The following is a 19,642-nucleotide window of genomic DNA, read 5'->3' as shown; positions in this document are numbered from 1 at the left end:
GCCCAGGCATCTGGGAACCGCCATACCCAGTCTTCAATGTTTTTATCAGGGGATTGTGGCTGCTGGTGTAACCGATATTCATCCTCCAAAGTAAGAGTTAGCATAGGTAACAATTTTCCTTGCCCATTGGTTACCTGGGCACCTTCGGGGTGAAAATGAATTTGGGCCCCAATTTTGGTTAATAAATCTCTTCCCAACAAGGGATAGGGGCTGTCGGGTATGACTAAGAATGAGTGGGACACTTTTCCCGTTCCCAAGTCTACGGTTGTCCAAGGGCACTTTTTAATCCCCATAGCCCCTTGCACCCATGAGGTGCTTGTTGATATCTTTCCTTGAGGGTCAGTCAAAGCTGAATATTGAGCTCCTGTATCCACCAAAAACTGCACTGGAGTCCCCTCCACTTTCAGAGTTACCCTAGGTTCAGGGAGGGGTTCCAAACCCCGTCGCCCCTAATCATGCATTTCATCTTGGGTGACCAGGACCAATGGTCTCCTAGTTGTCCATTTACCATCTCTGGTTCTATGGTTTCTTTTTTTAGGGCAATCTTTAGCCCAATGGCCTTCCTCCTTACAGTAGGCACACTGATTCCAACCCAGATCATGCACTCTGGAGTTCCCAGGTGGTGGTCAATTACTCGGGAGTCTGTTTCCTTCTTTTTCTGCTCTCCCTCCCTGCACTGCTACTGCTAATGCTTTGGTTATTTCCCTAGTAGCCCTAAGCTGCTTTTCCTCTGGTGCATCTCTGTTATTGAATACCCGCTGGGCTATTCTCATTAAGTCTTGAATACTTTTCCCTTCTAAATCCTCTATTTTTTGTAACTTACACCTTATGTCCAGTGCTGCCTGGTTAACAAAGCTCATTACTACTGCTGCCTGATTCTCTGGGGACTCTGGATTCATAGGACTATACTGTCTAAATGCCTCCACTAATCTTTCTAAATAAGCTGAGGGTGATTCCTGTTTTTCTTGCATGACTGAATACACCTTGGCCAAATTAGTGGGTTTACGAGCTGCTGCCCGGAGACCCCCCATTAGAGTCTGGCGATAAACCCAGAGTCTCTCCCTACCTTCAGCCGTATTGTAGTCCCATTCATCTTGCAGAGGCCTGGACAAGGGGAAAGAAGCATTAATTAAGTCAGGGTTTACAGTAGGTTGTCCATCGTCTCCGGGGACCAACTTTCTGGTTTCCATCTGGATTCTTTCACGCTCCTTGGTTGTGAACAGAATCCAGAGTAGCTGCTGACAGTCATCCCAAGTGGGTTGATGAGTGAACATGATGCTATCTAAAAGGGAAATCAAGTCTTTAGGGTTGTCGGAAAACTTAGCATTTTGATTTTTCCAATTATATAAATCGCTTGTAGAGAAGGGCCAATATTGAAGCCGGGGATTGCCAGCATTGTCTGGCGGCCCAGTTTCTTGGAGCAGCAGAGCAATTGTGGAATCTGGAGCTTCTGGTCAGGAGGAGCCGGCTGCCCACTGGGCTCGGCTCCACGTTCGCCTTGCCAGCCCTCCCGAGCCAGTTCTTTCTTCCTCATTTCCAGCTTCAGCCGCTTCTCTCTGTTCTGCAGCCTCCAGTCCTGAGTCCTGAGGAGGAATAGGGGCTTGCATATAAGGAGGAGGATTAACAAGAAGGGGGTCTGGATCTTCCTCTGGGAGAATAGGGTGGGGAGCTGTGGGCTTTTCTGATGAATCTAACTTCTTTAGGGCAAGCATCTTAGTTGTGGGGGAGGGCGGCAGTGGTAGGAAGGGAGAAAGCCAGGTTGGAGGGTTATTATCTACCAAGTTTTCCCAGGTTAAAATGTAGGGGATTTGATCTGGGTGGCCAATTTTTCCTGATTGGAAGGTTTTATTTTTGACCTTTCGGATAGTTGGAAGGTGGAAGGTTCCCTCTGGGGGCCATCCCACTTGAAGGTGGGCCAATCCGACTTGCAAAAAGTTACAAGTTTTCTTTTACTGATTTCAACTGACAAATTACGTGCTCTGGCTTGAACCTCCTCAAAATGGCTGACCATAATAGTCAAAGGGGTACTTTGAGTTTGGTCCATCTCTATAACAATTAGATATCCAACTATTGAGAGGAGGAGAGATGTAAAGGTTAGATAAGAAAGAAACCGGGCCAGACGACACCGATGTGGGTTGGAAATGTTGTCACAGCAGAGAGCTGCTGCTGGTCGTCTATCCGGTTGAAAACCTGTTTCCTGTATAATTCCAAAAGGATGAAATGAATTTGACCATTGATTAGTATTACTCCTTTCTATCAGGAGATCTATAGACCCGTTTTCCTCCAGATTGGAGATGAGAAGTTTGAGAGTGAGGAACGGTGTGTGGCCGCCGCCGCCGCCGCCGCCGAAGTGTTGGAGGAGGAGTTGGGAGTGAGGAACGGTGGTGAATTATAACAGACTAACACAATGAAGAACTTAATAGAAGGCAAGAGTAAAGACCATATAATACAATACACAAACAGACAGACACATAGCGCGCCAAATCAAAAATTGGCTAGCTGGTACTTTGTCAATAAAAACAAACAATTTCTGATTATATCAAAGAGTTGTCCAGATGCAACACAATGCCCAAATGGGACAAAGAGTTACCCAGATGCGACAAAGTCGCCCGAATGCAGCACAGAAGCTTCCCAGATGCAGCACAGAAGCTTCCCAGATGTGAGAGTCACCCAAATGCGACAGAGTCGCCCAGATGCAGCGCAGAAGCTTCCCAGATGTGACAGAGTCACCAGATGCGACAAAGTCGCCCGATGGGTCAAGGGGACATCTCCCAAGACCCTGCTGGGGTCCTATAGTGCATCCGCCAGGACTATGCCAGCCCAGAACCAGAATCTGCAGGCAATCCAGACCAGAAAACACACGGCAATGCCTTACTCACCAGCCAAAGGTGTCACTTATGACTCTATGATCAGGTGTCTGGGTGGGCTTGGGGCATCCCAGACGAGCCCCCATATGTTGTGCCCAAAGGCTTGAGACCCCACAAAGACCACCAGAGACAACGATCAATGCAAGCAACAAAGAGTCATTTATTAGCAAGCTCGAGCCTGGTCCTCTGCGTCCTTAACCGGTGATGCTAAGAGAGGCCCCGAGCCCTTGTTAGTAGGGTTTTTATAATAAAAGGCAAGCAGTTTTACAGTGTTCTTTTAATTGGTTAACATTTGAACAGCTAAACATTAGTCCTCCTCTGGTTGGGTCCTGCCAATCTATTTGATTTTCATTGGGTCCTGCCAGAACTGAACGGTCCTAGTGGAAGAAGGGAGGAGGGAAGGGGTGAACTATGCAGGAGATGAGTTGGGGCTAAGCCCCACTCCCATCCTTGATGGATAAGGTCTCCAGGCAGCTGCACATTCCTTGGACAAATATCTCTTAACAACCTTGGTAAGCACAAGGGCCCAGCAGTCCTGTTTGTCCTTGAGACAGTTAGCAGCACAGATACCACCCTGCTCTCAACAATACCTTGCAGTATGTTTTAGCATGTTCCACGGATTGAAATCATTTAGGTTATTTAACAACTTTTCTCCAAAATTGTCAGAAGATAGCATAGAAATCTTATTCTTTTGACTAGCTTAGAGGTAACAGTGTAATTGTAAAAAGATCTAAACTAACATTGTTATGATTCCAAATACCTATTAGATGCATCATTTTTTTTAGATTTCTAAATGTTCTTTTTTTAATTTATTTTTATTGTTAACAAATGGGGTACAATTTCTTTCTCTGTACATGAAGTAGAGGCATACCATTTGTATACTTATATGTTTACATAGGGTAATGGTGTTTGATTCATTCTGTTATTTTTTCTTTTCCCTTCCCCCCACCCATCCCACCCCTCTTTTCCCTCTGTACAGTCCTTCCTTCCTCCATTCTTGCCCCCCTCCCACCCCTCTATATGTGTCATCATCTGCTTATCAGCAAGATCATTTGTCCTTTGGATTTTTGAGATTGGCTTATCTCACTTAGCATGATATTCTCCAATTTCATCCATTTGCCTACAAATGCCATAATTTTATTTTTCTTATGGCTGAGTAATATTCCACTGTATATATATACACCACAGTTTCTTTATCGATTCATCAATTGAAGGGCATCTCAGCTGGTTCCACAATCGGGCTATTGTGAACTGAGCAGCTATGAACATTGATGTGGCAGCATCTCTGTAGTATGCAGATTTTAAGTCCTTTGGGTATAGGCTGAGGAGTGGGATAGCTGGGTCAAATGGTGGTTCCAGAGTGGCTGCACTAATTTGCAGCACCACCAGCAATGTATGAGTGCACCTTTTTCCCCACATTCTCTCCAATACTTATTGTTGCTTGTATTCTTGATAATCACCATTCTAATTGGGGTGAGATGGAATCTTAGGGAAGTTTTGATTTGCATTTCTCTTATTACTAAAGATGGTGAACATTTTTTCACGTTTATTGATTGTTTCTAGATCTTCTTCTGTGAAGTGTCTATTCATATCCTTAGCCCATTTGTTGATTGGGTTATTTGTATTCTTTGTGTAGTTTTTTTGAGTTCTTTATATATTCTGGAAATTAGTGCTCTATCTGAAGTATGAGTGGGCAAATATTTTCTCCCACTCTGTAGGTTCTCTTTTCACATTGCTGATAGTTTCCTTTGCTGAGAGAAAGCTTTTTAGTTTGAATCTATTTCCAGTTATTGATTCTTCCTTTTATTTCTTGTGCTATAGGAGTCCTGTAGAGGAAGTCTGATCCTAAGCCAACATGTTGAAGATTTGGACCTACTTTTTCTTCTACAAGATGCAGGGTCTCTGGTCTGATTCCAAGGTCCTTGATCCATTTGAGTTGAGTTTTCTGCAGGGTGAGAGATAGGGGTTTAGTTTCATTCTGTTGCATATGGATTTCCAGTTTTCCCAGCACCATTTGTTGAAGAGGCTATCTTATCTCCATTGCATATTTTTGGCCCCTTTGTCTAGTATGAGAAAATTGTATTTATTTGGGTTTGTGTCCATGTCCTCTATTCTGTACCATTGATCTACCTGTCTATTTTGGTGCCAATACCATGCCATTTTTTGTTACTATTGCTTTGTAGTATAGTTGAAGTTCTGGTATTGCGATACCCCATGCTTCACTCTTCCTGCTAAGGATTGTTTTAGCTATTCTGGGGTTTTTATTCTTCCAGATGAATTTCATGGTTGCTTGCTCTATTTCTGTAAGGTACATCATTGGGATTTTAATTGGAATTGCATTGAATCTGTATAGCACTTTTGGTAGAATAGCTATCTTGACAATATTAATTCTGCCTATCCAAGAACATTGGAAATCTTTCCAACTTCTAAGGTTTTTTAAATTTCTTTCTATAGTGTTCTGTAGTTCTTATTGTAGAGGTCTTTCACCTCTTTTGTTAGATTGATTCCCAAGTATTTTATTTTTTTTGAGGCTATTGTAAATGGGGGTAGTTTTCCTAACTTCTCTTTCTGAGGATTCATCACATGTATAGAAATGCATTGGATTTATGAGCATTAATCTTATATCCTCCTACTTTACTGAATACACTTATGAGTACTAAAAGTTTTCTGTTAGAATTTCCTGGTTCCTCTAGATACATAATCATGTCATCAGCAAATAGGGATAGTTTGAGTTCTTCTTTTCCAATTCATATCCCTTTAATTTCCTTGGTCTGTCTAATTGCTCTGGCTAGAGTTTCAAGGACAATGTTGAATAGAAGTGGTGAAAGAGGGCAGCCCTGCCTTGTTCTAGTTTTTAGGGGGAATGCTTTCAGTTTTTCACCATTTACAATGATATTGACCATGGGCTTAGCATAGATGGTCTTTACAGTGTTAAGGAATCCCTATTTTTTCTAGTGTTTTGAGCATGAAGGGATGCTGTATTTTATCAAATGCTTTTTCTGCATCTATTGAAATAATCATGTGAATCTTGACTTTAAGTCTGTTGATATGGTGAATTACATTTATTGATTTCTGGATGTTGAACCAACCTTGCATCCCTGGGATAAAAACCACTTGATCATGGTGCACTATCTTTTTAATATATTTTTGTATGTGATTTGCTAAGATTTTGTTGAGAATTTTTGCATCAATGTTCATTAAGATATTGGCCTGAAATTTTCTTTCCTCGATGTGTGTCTATCTTCATTTAGGTATCAGGGTGATATTGGCTTCATAGAATGAATTTGGGAGGGTTCCCTCCTCTTCTATTTCATGAAATACTTTGAGGAGTATTGGAATGAGCTCTTCTTTAAAGTTTTGTAGAACTTGGCTGATAACCCATCTGGTCCTGGGCTTTTCTTTGTTGGTAGGCTTTTGATGACTTCTATTTCATTACTTGAAATTGATCTATTTAAATTGTGTATGTCCTCCTCGTTCAGTTTAGGTAATTCATATGTCTCTAGAAATTTGTTGATGTCTTCAAGATTTTCAATTTTTGGAGTATAGATTTTCAAAATAGCTTCTAATTATGTTTTGTATTTCACTTGTGTCTGTTGTGATATTTCCTTGTTTATTCTGAATTTTAGTAATTTGGGTTTTCTCTCTTCTCTTTGTTAGTGTGGCTAAGGGTTTATCAATTTTGTTTATTTTTTCAAAGAACTAACTATTTATTTTGTCAATTTTTTGATTGTTTCTTTTGTTTCAATTTTGTTGATTTCAGCTCTGATTTTAACTATTTCCTGTTTTGTACTACTTTAGGTTTTGCTCTGTTCTTCATTTTCTAGGGCTTTGAGCCATAGTGTTAGGTCATTTATTTGTTGATTTTTTCTTCTTTTATTGAATGTGCTCCATGAAATAAATTTTCCTCTAAGAACTGCTTTCATAGTGTCCCAGAGATTTTGATATGATGTTTCTTTGTCCTCATTTACCTCTAAGAAATTTTAATTTCCTTCCTAATATCTTCTGTTATCCATTCATCATGTAACAGCATATTGTTTAATCTCCAGGTGTTGGAGTAGTTTCTATTTTTTACTCTTTCATTTATTTCTAATTTCAATCCATTATGATCTGATAGAATACAATGTAGTGTCTCTATCTTCTTGTATTTGCTAACATTAGCTTTGTGGCATAATATATGGTCTATTTTAGAGAAGGATGCATGTGCTACTGAGAAGAAAGTGGTCGCTCTTTGTTGGATGGTATATTCTATAAATGTCCATTAAGTCTAAATTATTGATTGTGTTTTTGTTCTTTGTTCAATTTTTGTCTGGAGGATCTGTCCAGTGGTGAGAGAGGTGTGTTCAAATCACCTAGTATTATTGTGTTGTGGTCTATTTGATTTCTGGCATGGAGAAGGATTTGTTTGACATATATGCATGAACCACTGTTTGGGGCATAGATACTTATGATTATTATGTCTTGCTGATTTATGCTTCCCTTAAGCAGTATGTAATGCCCTTCTTTATCTCTTCTGACTAACTTTGGCTTGAAGTCCACATCATCTGATATGAGGATGGATACTCCAGCTTTTTTCTGTGTCCATGTGCATGGTATGTTTTTCCCCATCCTTTCACCTTTAATCTTTTGGTATATCTTTCTATGAGATGAGTCTCTTGCAGGTAACAAATTGTTTGATCTTTCTTTTTAATCCAATATGCCAGTCTATGTCTTTTGATTGATGAGTTCAGGCCATTAATATTCAGGGTTATTACTGAGATATGATTTGTATTCCCAGTCATTTGGCTCATATTTTTTTTGACATGACTTGGTTTTTCCTTTATTTGACAATTCCTTTAGGATAGTTCCTCCCTTTGCTGATTTGCATCTTTATTTTTATCTCTTCCTCATGGAATATGTTGCTGAGAATGTTCTGTAATGCCACCTTTCTTTTTGTAAATTCTTTTAGCTTCTGTTTATCATGGAAGGATTTTATTTCATCGTCAAAACTGAAGGTAATTTTTGCTGGGTATAACATTCTTGGTTGGCGTCCATTTTCTTTCAGAGATTGAAAAATGCTCTTCCAGGCCCTTCTAGTTTTTACGGTCTGGATTGAAAATTCTGCTGATATCCATATTGGTTTTCTCATGAATGTAATTTGATTCTTTTCTCTCACAGCCTTTAAAATTCTGTCTTCATTTTGTATGTTAGATATTTTCATGATAATGTTCCTTGGTGTGGGTCTGTTGTGATTTTGTGTATTTGGAGTCCTATAAGCCTCTTGTACTTGATTTTCCATTTCATTTTTCAGATTTGAGAAATTTTCTGATATTATGTCTGTGAATAGATTGTTCATTCCTTTAGTTTGTTTCTCTGTGCCTTCCTCAATCCCAATAATTCTTAAATTTGGCCTTTTCATGATATCCCATAATTCTTGTAGATTCTGTTCCTGATTTCTTACCATCTTCTCTGTTTGGTCAACTTTGTTTTCAAGATTAAATATTTTGTCTTGAATGTCTGAGGTTCTGTCTTCCAGGTGTTCTATCCTATTGGTTATACTTTCTATGGGGTTTTAATTTGGTTTATTGTTTCCTTCATTTCAAGGATTTCAGCTTGTTTCTTTTTTTTTTTTCAATATCTCTAACTCTTTATTGAAATGATCTTTTGCTTCCTGCATTTGCTCTTTTAACTTTTGAGTGGTGCGATCATTCAAAGCCTGCATTTGCTCTTTGATCTCATTGTTTGTTTCCCTGATCATTTTAATTTTGTACATTCTCAATTCCCTTTCTGACATTTATTCTGCCATGCTGTCATTGGATATTATTGATGTAGCATCTAGGTTTGTTTGGGTCATTTTCTTCCCTTGTTTTCTCATATTGCTCAGGTATCTAGCCCTCTAGTAGTGAAACTCTGAGATATTGCAGGGTTCTCCTATTGACTGTAGATTTCCAATAACTCACCTCCTAGCCTTCAGTAGCCTGAAGTCTTGGAGGAACTTGATAATGCAGTGCTCCACAAGGAAGCTGCCCCTCTATTGGTGGTAGACTTCAGGTGGGGTACATTCCCTGCTAGTGGGCAGAGTCTCCTCCACTTGTTGACTGATGGTCAACCAAATGGGAACTAGACTGAGGGCTAGGGCTTGGCTGGTCTGGGCCTGTGTTTCTGGTCTACCAGCCTGATGGGAAAGCCCACCTGGCAGGAAAGACTCACCCAGTGTGGAAGTCTCTCTTGACAGCTCTCCTCCAAGAACTTCCTTTTGTTCCATAACTACCGCCTGGTCTGGGCAGCCCTCCTCTATGATGTTCCAGGTGTCCGGACCTACAGCCTGGTCCATGGAGCCTCACCCTGTGCTGAAGACTCTTGCTGGATGGCTCTCCTCCAAGAAGCTGCCTGTGGTCCAGTCCTGCCGCCTGGGCCTGGGACCCTCTCTCTGCACTGAAGCCTCTTGCTGGGCAGCCCTCCTCTACAATGCTCCTGGTTCTCCGGGTTCATGGCTGCAGCAGGGGAGTCTCACTGGGCAACTCTACTCCATGAAGTTTCCTGCATTCTGGGACTACTTCCCCATCCGGGGAGCCTCGCCAGTAGGAGAGACTCACCTGGAGGCTCTGAGTTGGTCCTGAGCCTCTAAATACCTCCTCTTGTCAATTTCTGAGTCCTGTCAAAGGGCCTCCAGTCTCCTGTAGGTGTCTCAGGAAGGGAACTTCCCTTCTGATGATGATGGCTAAGCCCTCAGGAATAATTCAAAATTATTTGAATTATTCACCAGCCTCCAAAGAAGCTGGGGAACCCCACTGAGGGTGTGCTGAGTCAGCACAGAGGCAAGTGCAGTGTTCCTCAGCAGTAGGGGGAGAGGCAGGAAGGCTCGGCAATGGTGTTTGACCTCAGCATGGGGGTCAGGCAGGCTGGCTTGCTCTGCACAATGGCACCCAACCAAAGAGAATTATTCTAAATGCTAAAGAGATTATGTCTGAAATATGGTATACATCAGTATAAATCAGTGCATTATGAATTATTATTTACTATTCCCACTACCACTAGAGTGATTTCTGCAGGTATTTATTAGACTATAAACTGTGGTTAGGAAGAATTCTTGGGTAATTTTTTTTTAAATGTCCCATAGAAATGAAATGACTAGCATATAAATAGTCCTTGATAAATATTTGTAGAATAATTTTAAAATAAATGCATTATTTTAATTTAATACTTTCTTAATAACTATTATTAAATTATTTGTTCAAGAATCATTGGACTAAATTCTTTTTTCCTTTTGAACTCATTTTCTATGGATTTCAACATCTGGGGAAGAGGACAGAGATAAGGAAGCAATCATTTTATGTGATTCAGGACAGGGGCTTTGAAACTAGATAAAGTTTTTTTGCTATGTGGCTTTCCAGCCTCAGATTTTTTATCTGTATAATGGGGATAGCACTTAGAGTAATAATTATAACAATAATAGTCTGGGTCATGATTTTCAAAAACACCTTTAGGTGGGTGTATGATCACATGTAAGACAAAATCGGCACACCAGTGTCCCATGTGGTAATGAAGTAAAGCCAGATGAGATCAGTCAAGTGCCTGGTCCAATGTTAGTTAGCTCCATCTCCTTATCCCCTCCTCCATTTAACTGGACACTGAAGTGCAGACAGGTTCTCATCACTTGACTGTGAGGGGGTGGATCAAGCTTCCAAATTTATGAGGTGGCTCCCACACTTGTGTCCTTTCCACTGGGTCCTACAGCTTCCATCAGAGGCCAATGGGGAAGACATCTTCACATTCGTACAAACCTCTTCCTCTCTCCTCACCTCAGAGTCATTTTCACCTCACTGGGTGCCATGCAAAATGAGTTAGCTACAAACATGCCTATTCTCAGGGCCATTGTCCAGGTGACAGAGATCAGTGCCACATGTGCTCAGGATATAAAGACCTGCCCAGGTCAGCAGATCCTATGTTTATATCCTGTGCATGTGCTGTACCATTGCACTCATGAAAGAGCTAGCACTTCCCTGCCTATAGTCTCCCTCTAGGCAGACTTGTTGGCTTGTTGGGGGCAGTCTGAGGTCATATTGCTGCTGCCTTGCCTTGAGTTTTGTTGCCAATGGTAGAGCATTACTAAGGTGAATCACCTCCTATGCAAGCTTCTTTTGTGTCATTGCCAGAGAGGCTGTCTCTGCTTTTCTAATGCAAGGAGCATCTCTGCCACAATCTCACCTTGTGGCTCTATCCAAAAAGCTCAACAAACAAGATGTCCTTGGGGAGCTGGATGGAGAGAGAGAGAGAGAGAGAGAGAGAGAGAGAGAGAGAGAGAGATCTTCCATGTAACTTCCAAATACAAATAACTAGCATGACCAAGCAAAGTGAAGGTGTCTCCTCTGGACTCCACCTCCCTACCTTCCCATCCTGCTGTCACTACTATTCACAAGTCTTGATAACCCTGTTTCAAGAAGTTGACTCTACTCTAAATCTTTTTTGATGCATTTGTAATAGAATCCCCAAATATGTCTAACTCACTATACTGTTTGGGCCCTGAGATCTCTAACAGAGGAGGGGAGCTTCCCCTACCCCTGCCTGCTTTCCAACCCCAGGTTATGTTGGGCTTTCCATTGTATACTTTCAATCCAGTAACTCCTTCTTCCTGGAACACTTCATTTTAATTAGGTAATTAATGATGACTATTGTTTAATATCTGCCATGCCTACCAGAACAGGGGATCTACAAGTGTTTGAAAAATGTCAGGTTTATTCATCACTCTATTTCAGCTGTCTAGTGGAAATTCTGGGAACAAGTTAGGTATTCAACACTTGTTGAATGATAGTTGAACAAATTTCCATTTGGTTTCTACTGGTCCCTTGCAGTTTTGCCCAGCTACAAACCACAAAGCTCAGAAGTGGTAAATTAATCTTTGTGAAGTGCAAATCCAAAGTATTCTTGGCAGAGGGACTCTGGGGGTTGAACCCAGGGGTGCTTAACCACTGAGCCACATCCCCAGTCCTATTTTTTATTCCATTTAGAGACAGAGTCTCGCTGAGTTGCCTTGTTTTGCTGAGGCTGACTTTGAACTCGTGATCCTCCTGCCTTAGCCTCTGCAGCCACTGGAATTACAGGCACACACCACTGTGCCTGTGCCTGTTACAAACCCAATGTTTTATTCCTTTTCTTAAAGTCATGCTCTTTTCCTTAGTTAAAGACTGACATAGATCCTCCTCCTCAGCTCCTGGTCATTTCTCTCTGAGATTTACCATCTTCTGAGTGTATTTAGGTGGCCTCAAGACACCTTGTTACTTATAGCCTCTTTGTTCTCTCATATGAGATTCTTCTTGCATGAAATGTCCTCTTCTCTCGTGCACCACTTAGAGAATTCTGCATGTTTACCTATTAAGACTCCCTGGAACATCTACTTCCAAGTACAGTTGACCATTCTTCTCTGTGTCTCTAACTGAATGCTCCATTTCCTAATTGTCAATTACATATTTATCTTCCCCTAAAGGCATGGAAAATTCAGGACAGGGCTGGGGTAGGTGAGCATGGTGGGCAGTTGGGGGCATGGGCACAGAAGTCAGAATGAGTATTCAGTTGCAATGGATGAATGAACCCATGAAGGAAGCCAGTGGGGGCACTGAGAATAAGGAGCAAAGGACACATCTATACCAGTAACATACCAGTAACAGTGTCATCTTTAATCCAGAGCAAATGCAGGGCATGTTGCATCTGTCAGGGAATCTGAGGCTATGTCCTGAAATAGACTGCACACCTGTGGTTGCCCAGCATCCCTGCATGAAGGGCTGGCATGCATCTTAGAGTCAGGTGCAAATCCAAATTAGACTTGGATTCCCTCTGTAAGCAAACAGCAGGGCAGAGAACAGAAGTTCCTGCTAATTTTGTGTAGACCAATGCTTTCTCAAGCTGACCTAAATCAGCTTGAGAATCCAGCCAGATCCTCAAGGTGCATCAGTCAGGGGCACAGCTGCAGAGCTGTACCTGTATGACTGGGAAGCTGATTATTCGGCCCATTGCATCCATCTGGATTCTGGACATTTTGAAGTAGAAAATAGAAATTAAGGGCATTTTAGAAAGATCTCAGATATTATATTTAAACAGATATGGAATTTTCCTGCAGAATGACCCAGGTGACCATGGATAAGTCATTTAGCTCTCTGGGTTTCTGTTTACTTCTCTATTAAAGGGGAATAATTACAGTATTTATCTTATACTCTACTGAGACTTATGTTATACTAGAACATATACCTGTGTTTACTTCTTATCAAAGAGCATGAGCCCTCAAGTGGGGGAAGTCTTTACTTTATGAGACTTTTGGCAATGCCTAAATTTTTGATTGTCATAATTTAGGGGAGATGTCACTGGTAGAAGATGCTGCTTACCATCTTACAGTGCACAGGATAGCTCATCACAAAAAAAATATCTAACACAAAATGTCAGCGATGAGTTGGAGAAAATCTGCCTTACAGTAAACTTGATCATCTGGAAGCACTAAAAATGGTAGCTCTTAACCTATAATTATTGAGATTCAAGATGGGGCACTAGAGGGAAGTTGTATTCCTTGTTGCTTCATGAGTTGGGATTCAAGCAGAGGAAATATTCTTTGGGAGACAGTCATTGCTGCCACAGATCCCCATTTGTCCCCTGTGATTCCTGTCCTCTGCCAGCATATCACCTAGCTTTTGAGTGCAGATCACTTGCTGACTTCTGCCTATCATCTGCCATTTGCCCATTTGCCCACCTCTTGCCTGCCCATCACTGACTTTCACCTACCCATTGCCCACTGCCTGATGTCCACCCACCAGTTGTCCACCATTAGACTGAAGAGCACCAGCAGACTGCCTCCTGCTGCCCACTATTGCCTGGAAGTCCATTTTCACAGTACCCACAGGTTTGGTTACATGTGGCTGCTGCCATTTTGTGACACCAGACTGGGTCTGCAGGTTTACTGCTGCCACTACTGTCATCTCAGGGCACACAGACTAGGACCTGGAGATATATTGGGGTACCTGCAGGTCTGCTTGTACCTGAGGTCTTTCTGCTCAGTGTGGTATGGCTGCCATCTGGCTGCCTCTTTGCAAGGTCACTCCTTTGTGTGAGCACATACATGGTGGTCTCTCTGTAAGTTGAAAGGGCATTGAGATCTTGGGACTGCAGCAAGACAGGGCCTGGGGAAACTGAAGTCCAGGTCCATCAGATTGTAGCTAGATTTGTGGGGCCAGTCTGGGTCTGGCAAGCCTGTGGAAAACTGGAGACTAGGGGAAGTTCCCTGGGGTGGGGGGAAGCATGGGTTGAAGGAACTGGAGAAAACTGGGTTCTCTCCAGTTCAATGAGTCCTGAAGTGTACAGGGAGAGAAGGGACCCACTACAATGGGTGGGAAGATTGGAAGAGGGTGTGAGGGCATTTTGCTATTGGTTCACCCACCCAACAGGTCTGACGCCCACTGAAATGTAGATAACACCAAACTTCAGACGACCCCACATATTGGTGAAGAAGGGAAGCTGAGAAAAATTTTTTAATTATTTTTTTTATTCTTAAAGACTGCATTTTGATTCATCATAGAGAAAATTTTTGAAAATCAATGGAAGCAATCATTCAATTTTCCACAGAGACTTTTCTATTTTTTCTTCTTCTTTTTTTTTTTTTTTTTCCCTCTGTCTCACACCTCTACCATCTTTGAATCCATATTTTTCATGTGTCAACTTATTAAGGAATGGGGTGTGTAAATAGTATACTACAGTTTTGTTGTGTATTCTTACACCTTTACTTCTTTTAAAAAAATCTATATATATTTTTTCTCTTACCTACCTGTCTCCCTGAATTCTTTTTCTCACTTCTCTCATACTAACAGCCAACCTCTATTAATTCCTCCCTTGCTCTTGCTATAAATTTTTACTTCTATATTCTCTCCTCCCTCATAAACATCACACCTTACACTACTTCCGTTCCCTCATTGTCCATCATTTGAAATGGCAAACCCTCTTAGCAAACTTACTGTTTATATTGTAGACAATAATTGATCATTTCATTTCTGTTTATTGTAACAAAATTGTAAATGCCTTAATAGGAGCCATTTGGTTTAAGGTGATATATTGTTTGCATTGGATGCTGTTAATATTGGTTTCCCCCTTAAAGATAAGGTACTGGAAGCCTTCAGGAACACTATGAGACAAAGGATAGAATCTGTACTGCCCCAGATTCATACCACTAGATGAGAAGAACCACAACATGAAAAAATAAGGGAAGAAAGTGCCTCAAACAAACCAAGATGTTCCAATAATAGAATCCATAGACAACACAGTAGAAAAATGTCAGAGAAGGAGTTCAGAAAATACATAGTTAGATTGATCTTCAAAATGAAGGATGGTATCAGAGAGAAAATATAGAAAGTGAAAGATCAGTTCAATAAAGAGGTAGAGATTATAAACAGAATCAAGCAGAAATCCTTGAAATGAAGGAAATTATAAACCAAATTAAAAATTTAATGGAAAGTATCACCAACAGACTAGACCACTTGGAAAACAGAACCTCAGACAATGAAGACAAAATATATACTCTTGAAAATAAAGTTGACCACATGAAGAGATGGTAAGAAACCATGAACATGAACAGAACTTCCAAGAAATATCAGAAAACATGAAAAGACCAAATTTAAGATTTATCAGAATAGATGAAGGTGTAGAGATATAAACCAAAGGAATGCACAATCTTTTTAATGACATAATATCAAAAAACTTCCCAAAAAACTAAAGAATGAAATGGAAAATCAACTACAAGATGCTTCCTGGACCTCAAATGTACAAAATTACAGCAGACCCAATCCAAGGTACATTATAATGAGAATGAATAACTTACAGAATAAGGATAGAATTTTAAAGGCTAAGAGAGAAAAAAATCAAATTAGGTAGGGGGGAAACCAATTCGGATTTCAGCTGATTTCTCAACCCCCACCCACAATGTCAGCAGGTCCTGGAATAACATATATCAAACTCTGGAAGAAAATGAATGCCAATCAATAATTTTATATACAGCAAAATTAAGCTTCAGATTTGAAGATGAAATAAACCTTCCATGATAAAAAAAAAATGTAAAAAAATTTACAACTAGAAATCCTGAACTACAGAACATTCTCAGCAAAATATTCCATGAGGAGAAAATGAAAACAAAAACAAAAATAATGAAAACCAGAAAAGAGAGGAACTACACTAAAGAAAAGGTCAATCAAAGGAGAAACCAATTCAAGTTCATAACCAAAAATAAACCAAAATGACTGCGAATATAAGTCATATCTTGATAATAACCCTGAATGTTAATGGTATAAACTCATCAATCAAAAGACATAGACAGACAGATTGGATTTAAAAAAAAAAAAAAAAGTCCAACAATATTGAATCTTCAAAAGTTTCATCTCCTAGGAAAAGACATTCACAGATTGAAAGTAAAAGGATGGGAAAAAACATATCACTCACAAGGACTGCATAAACAAGCAAGCAGGGGTTTCCATCCTCATATCAGATAAAGTGGACTTCAAGCCAAAGTTAGTCAGAAGGAACAAAGAAGGACATTTCATACTGCTTAAGGGAAACATACACCAAGACATAATAATTGTAAATATGTTTGCCCCAAATAGTGGAGCATCTATGTACATCAAACAAACCCATCTCAATTTCAAGAACTGAATAGACCAAAACACAATAATACTAGGTGACTTTAACATACATCTTTCACTATTGGATAGAGCTTCCAAACAAAAACTAAACAAAGAAACTAGACCTAAATAATACAATCAATGATTTAGACTTAATGGACATATATAGAGTATTTCATCCATCATTGAGTGAATACACTTTTTTCTCAGCAGCGCATGGATTCTTCTAGAAAATAGACCATGTTATGCCATAAAAAAACTGTCACCTAACACAAAAAAATAAAAATACTACTCTACATTCTATCAGATCATAACAGACTGAATCTAGAAATCAACAATAGAATTAAAAATAGAAGCTACTCCAACAACTGGAGACTAAATGGCATGTTATTGAATGGTGAATGGATAAACGAGGAAATTAAAAAATACTTAGAGGTAAATGAGTACACTGATGCAGTATATCAAAATCTCTGGAACACTATGAAGGCAATGAAAAAGTAAAGTTTAATGCACTGAGTTCATACATTAAAAGAATAAAAAGTCAACAAATAAATAATCTAACATTACATCTCAAAGCCCTAGAAAAGAAGAACAAATCATCACCAAAACAGCAGAAGACAGGAAATAATTAAAATCAGAGCTGAAATCAATGAAATCAATAAAAGAAACAATTGAAAAAATTGATAAAACAAAAAATTGTTTTCTGAAAAAATAAATAAAATTGATAAAACCTTAGCCACACTAACAAAGAGAAAGAGAGAAAAAACTCAAATTGCTAAAGTTTGTGATGAAAAGGAAATGTCATGACAGACACTACTGAAATAGAGAAGATAATTAGAAAATATTTTGAAAATTTATACTCAAATAAAATAGAAAATATTGAAGAGATTGACAAATTTCTAGAGACATATGATCCTCCCAAAATGAATCAGGAGGACATACTCAATTTAAACAGATAAGTTTCAAGCAATGAAATAGAAGATATCATCAAAAGTCTACCAACCAAGAAAAGCCCAGGACCAGATGAATTCTCAGTTGAGTTCTACTAGACCTTCAAAGAAGAATTAACACCAATACTCCTCAAATTGTCCCATGAAATAGAAAAAGAAGTGACTCTTCCAAACTCATTCTATGAGGCTAGTATCATCCTGATACCAAAAGTCGACAAAAACACATCAAGCAAAGAAAACTTCAGACCAATATCTCTGATGAACATAGATGCAAACATTCTTAATAAAATTCTGGGATCAGAACCAGCTCCAAGTCCCGGAGCCAGCAAGGCAAGCTCTGGCCCGAAAGCAGCTTCAGGGACCAGGACAGGGCAGCCAGGGACTTCCCCAAGCAGCCCAGCCCCCTCCGGTGGGAGGTGCCTTTCAAGGCTGGCTTCTCAGAGCAGACCGCCCGGTAAGAGCCTTTCTACACAGAGCCAGCCACAAGTCCCCAAGCCAACGGAGAGCTTCAACCCACAAGCAGCCTCTGGGATCAGGGCAGGGCAGCCAGAGACTTCTCCAGGTGGCCCTGCCCCCTCTGGCCACAGGCTCTTTCCATGGGGCAATTCAAGATGGCAGACTAGAGGGTGACTGCATCTCCTGTCGCTCCAGAACCCAGGACTCAAGAAGGAGAGGCATTGAGAGACTCGGACTAAAATAGAGCCATGGGGTGAGTCTCCCCCACTGGGTGAAGCTCGGCCTGGGTGGCAGGCACGGATAGGGGAGTCTTATCAGAGCAGGGAGCTAGAGTCTTCCCCAGGTAGCCTTGCACACTCTAGCAGTGGGCTCCTCCCACACAGCCAGCTGTGCAGTGCAGGCCCCCCAGTGAGAGCCTTTCCACATGAACCAGCTCCCAGCCCTGGAACCAGTAGGAGGCTAAGGGCAGCTTTCTTCAGAAGCACTGCATTATGAAGTTCCTCCAACACTTCAGGCTACTGAAGGCTGGGAGGTGATACACTGGAAATCTACAGGGACACTATAAGCCAATAGAGGAAATCTGCAATATCTCAGGGTCCCACTGACAGCTGACCAATATGAGAAAACAAGGGAAGAAAATGTCTCAAACAAACCTAGATACTGTATCAATAAAACCCAATGACAGCACAGGAGAAGAAATGTCAGAAAGGGAGTTCAGAATGTACATAATTAAAACAATCAGGGAAGCAAACGAGGAGATGAAAGAGCAAATGCAGGCATTGAAGAAGGAGATGAAATAGCAAATGCAGGCATTAAATGATCGCACCAAATACGGGAAGCAAGAGATCATTTCAATAAAGAGTTAGAGATTTTGAAAAAAAAAAAAAAAAAAAAAAAAAAAAAAACAGAAATCCTTGAAATGAAGGAAACAATAAACCAAGTTAAAAACTCCATAGAAAGCAAAACCAATAGGATAGAACACCTGGAAGACAGAACCTCAGACATTCAAGACAAAATACTTAATCTTGAAAACAAAGTTGACCAAACAGAGAAGATGGTAAGAAATCATGGACAGAATCTACAAGAATTATGGGATATCATGAAAAGGCCAAATTTAAGAATTATTGGGATTAAGGAAGGCTTAGAGAAACAAACCAAAGGAATGAACAATCTATTCAATGAAATAATATCAGAAAATTTCCCAAATCTGAAGAACGAAATGGAAAACCAAGTACAAGAGGCTTATAGGACTCCAAATATACAAAATTACAACAGACCCACACCAAGGCACATTATTATGATTATACCTAACATACAAAATAAAGACAGAATTTTAAAGGCCGTGAGAGAAAAGAATCAAATTACATTCAGGGGGAAACCAATACGGATATCAGCAGATTTTTCAATCCAGACCCTAAAAGCTAGAAGGGCCTGGAACAACATTTACCAAGCCCTGAAAGAAAACGGATGCCAACCAAGAATCTTATACCCAGCAAAACTTACTTTCAGATTTGATGACTAAATAAGATCCTTCCATGATAAACAAAAGCTAAAGGAATTTACAAAAAGAAAGCTGGCATTACAGAACATTCTCAGCAAAATACTCCATGAGGAAGACATGAAAAAGAATGATGCAAATCAGCAACAGGAGGAAGTAGCCTAAAGGAATAGCCAAATAAAGGAGAAACCAAATCATGTCAAAAAACAAAAATGAGTCAAATGACCAGGAATACAAATCATATCACAATAA

The 19,642-nt window shown here is 40.2% G+C and overlaps 1 protein-coding gene across 1 annotated transcript in view; it reads left to right on the top strand.

Moving 5' to 3' along the window:
- The first annotated feature begins 2,128 nt into the window (after window positions 1–2,128).
- The window catches only part of LOC124993561 (uncharacterized), a 62,428-nt gene continuing 44,914 nt past the window's right edge, over window positions 2,129–19,642 (top strand). The window contains exons 1-2 of the mRNA XM_047565446.1: window positions 2,129–2,134; window positions 2,261–2,371. Of these exons, the coding sequence (XP_047421402.1) occupies window positions 2,129–2,134; window positions 2,261–2,371 (117 nt within the window). The remainder of the gene's footprint in view (window positions 2,135–2,260; window positions 2,372–19,642) is intronic.

Source organism: Sciurus carolinensis, chromosome 9, assembly GCF_902686445.1.
Source record: "Sciurus carolinensis chromosome 9, mSciCar1.2, whole genome shotgun sequence".
Taxonomy (NCBI): domain Eukaryota; kingdom Metazoa; phylum Chordata; class Mammalia; order Rodentia; family Sciuridae; genus Sciurus; species Sciurus carolinensis.
The sequence above is the reverse complement of the archived record's forward strand: the minus strand, read 5'-3'. Positions and strand labels throughout refer to the sequence as shown.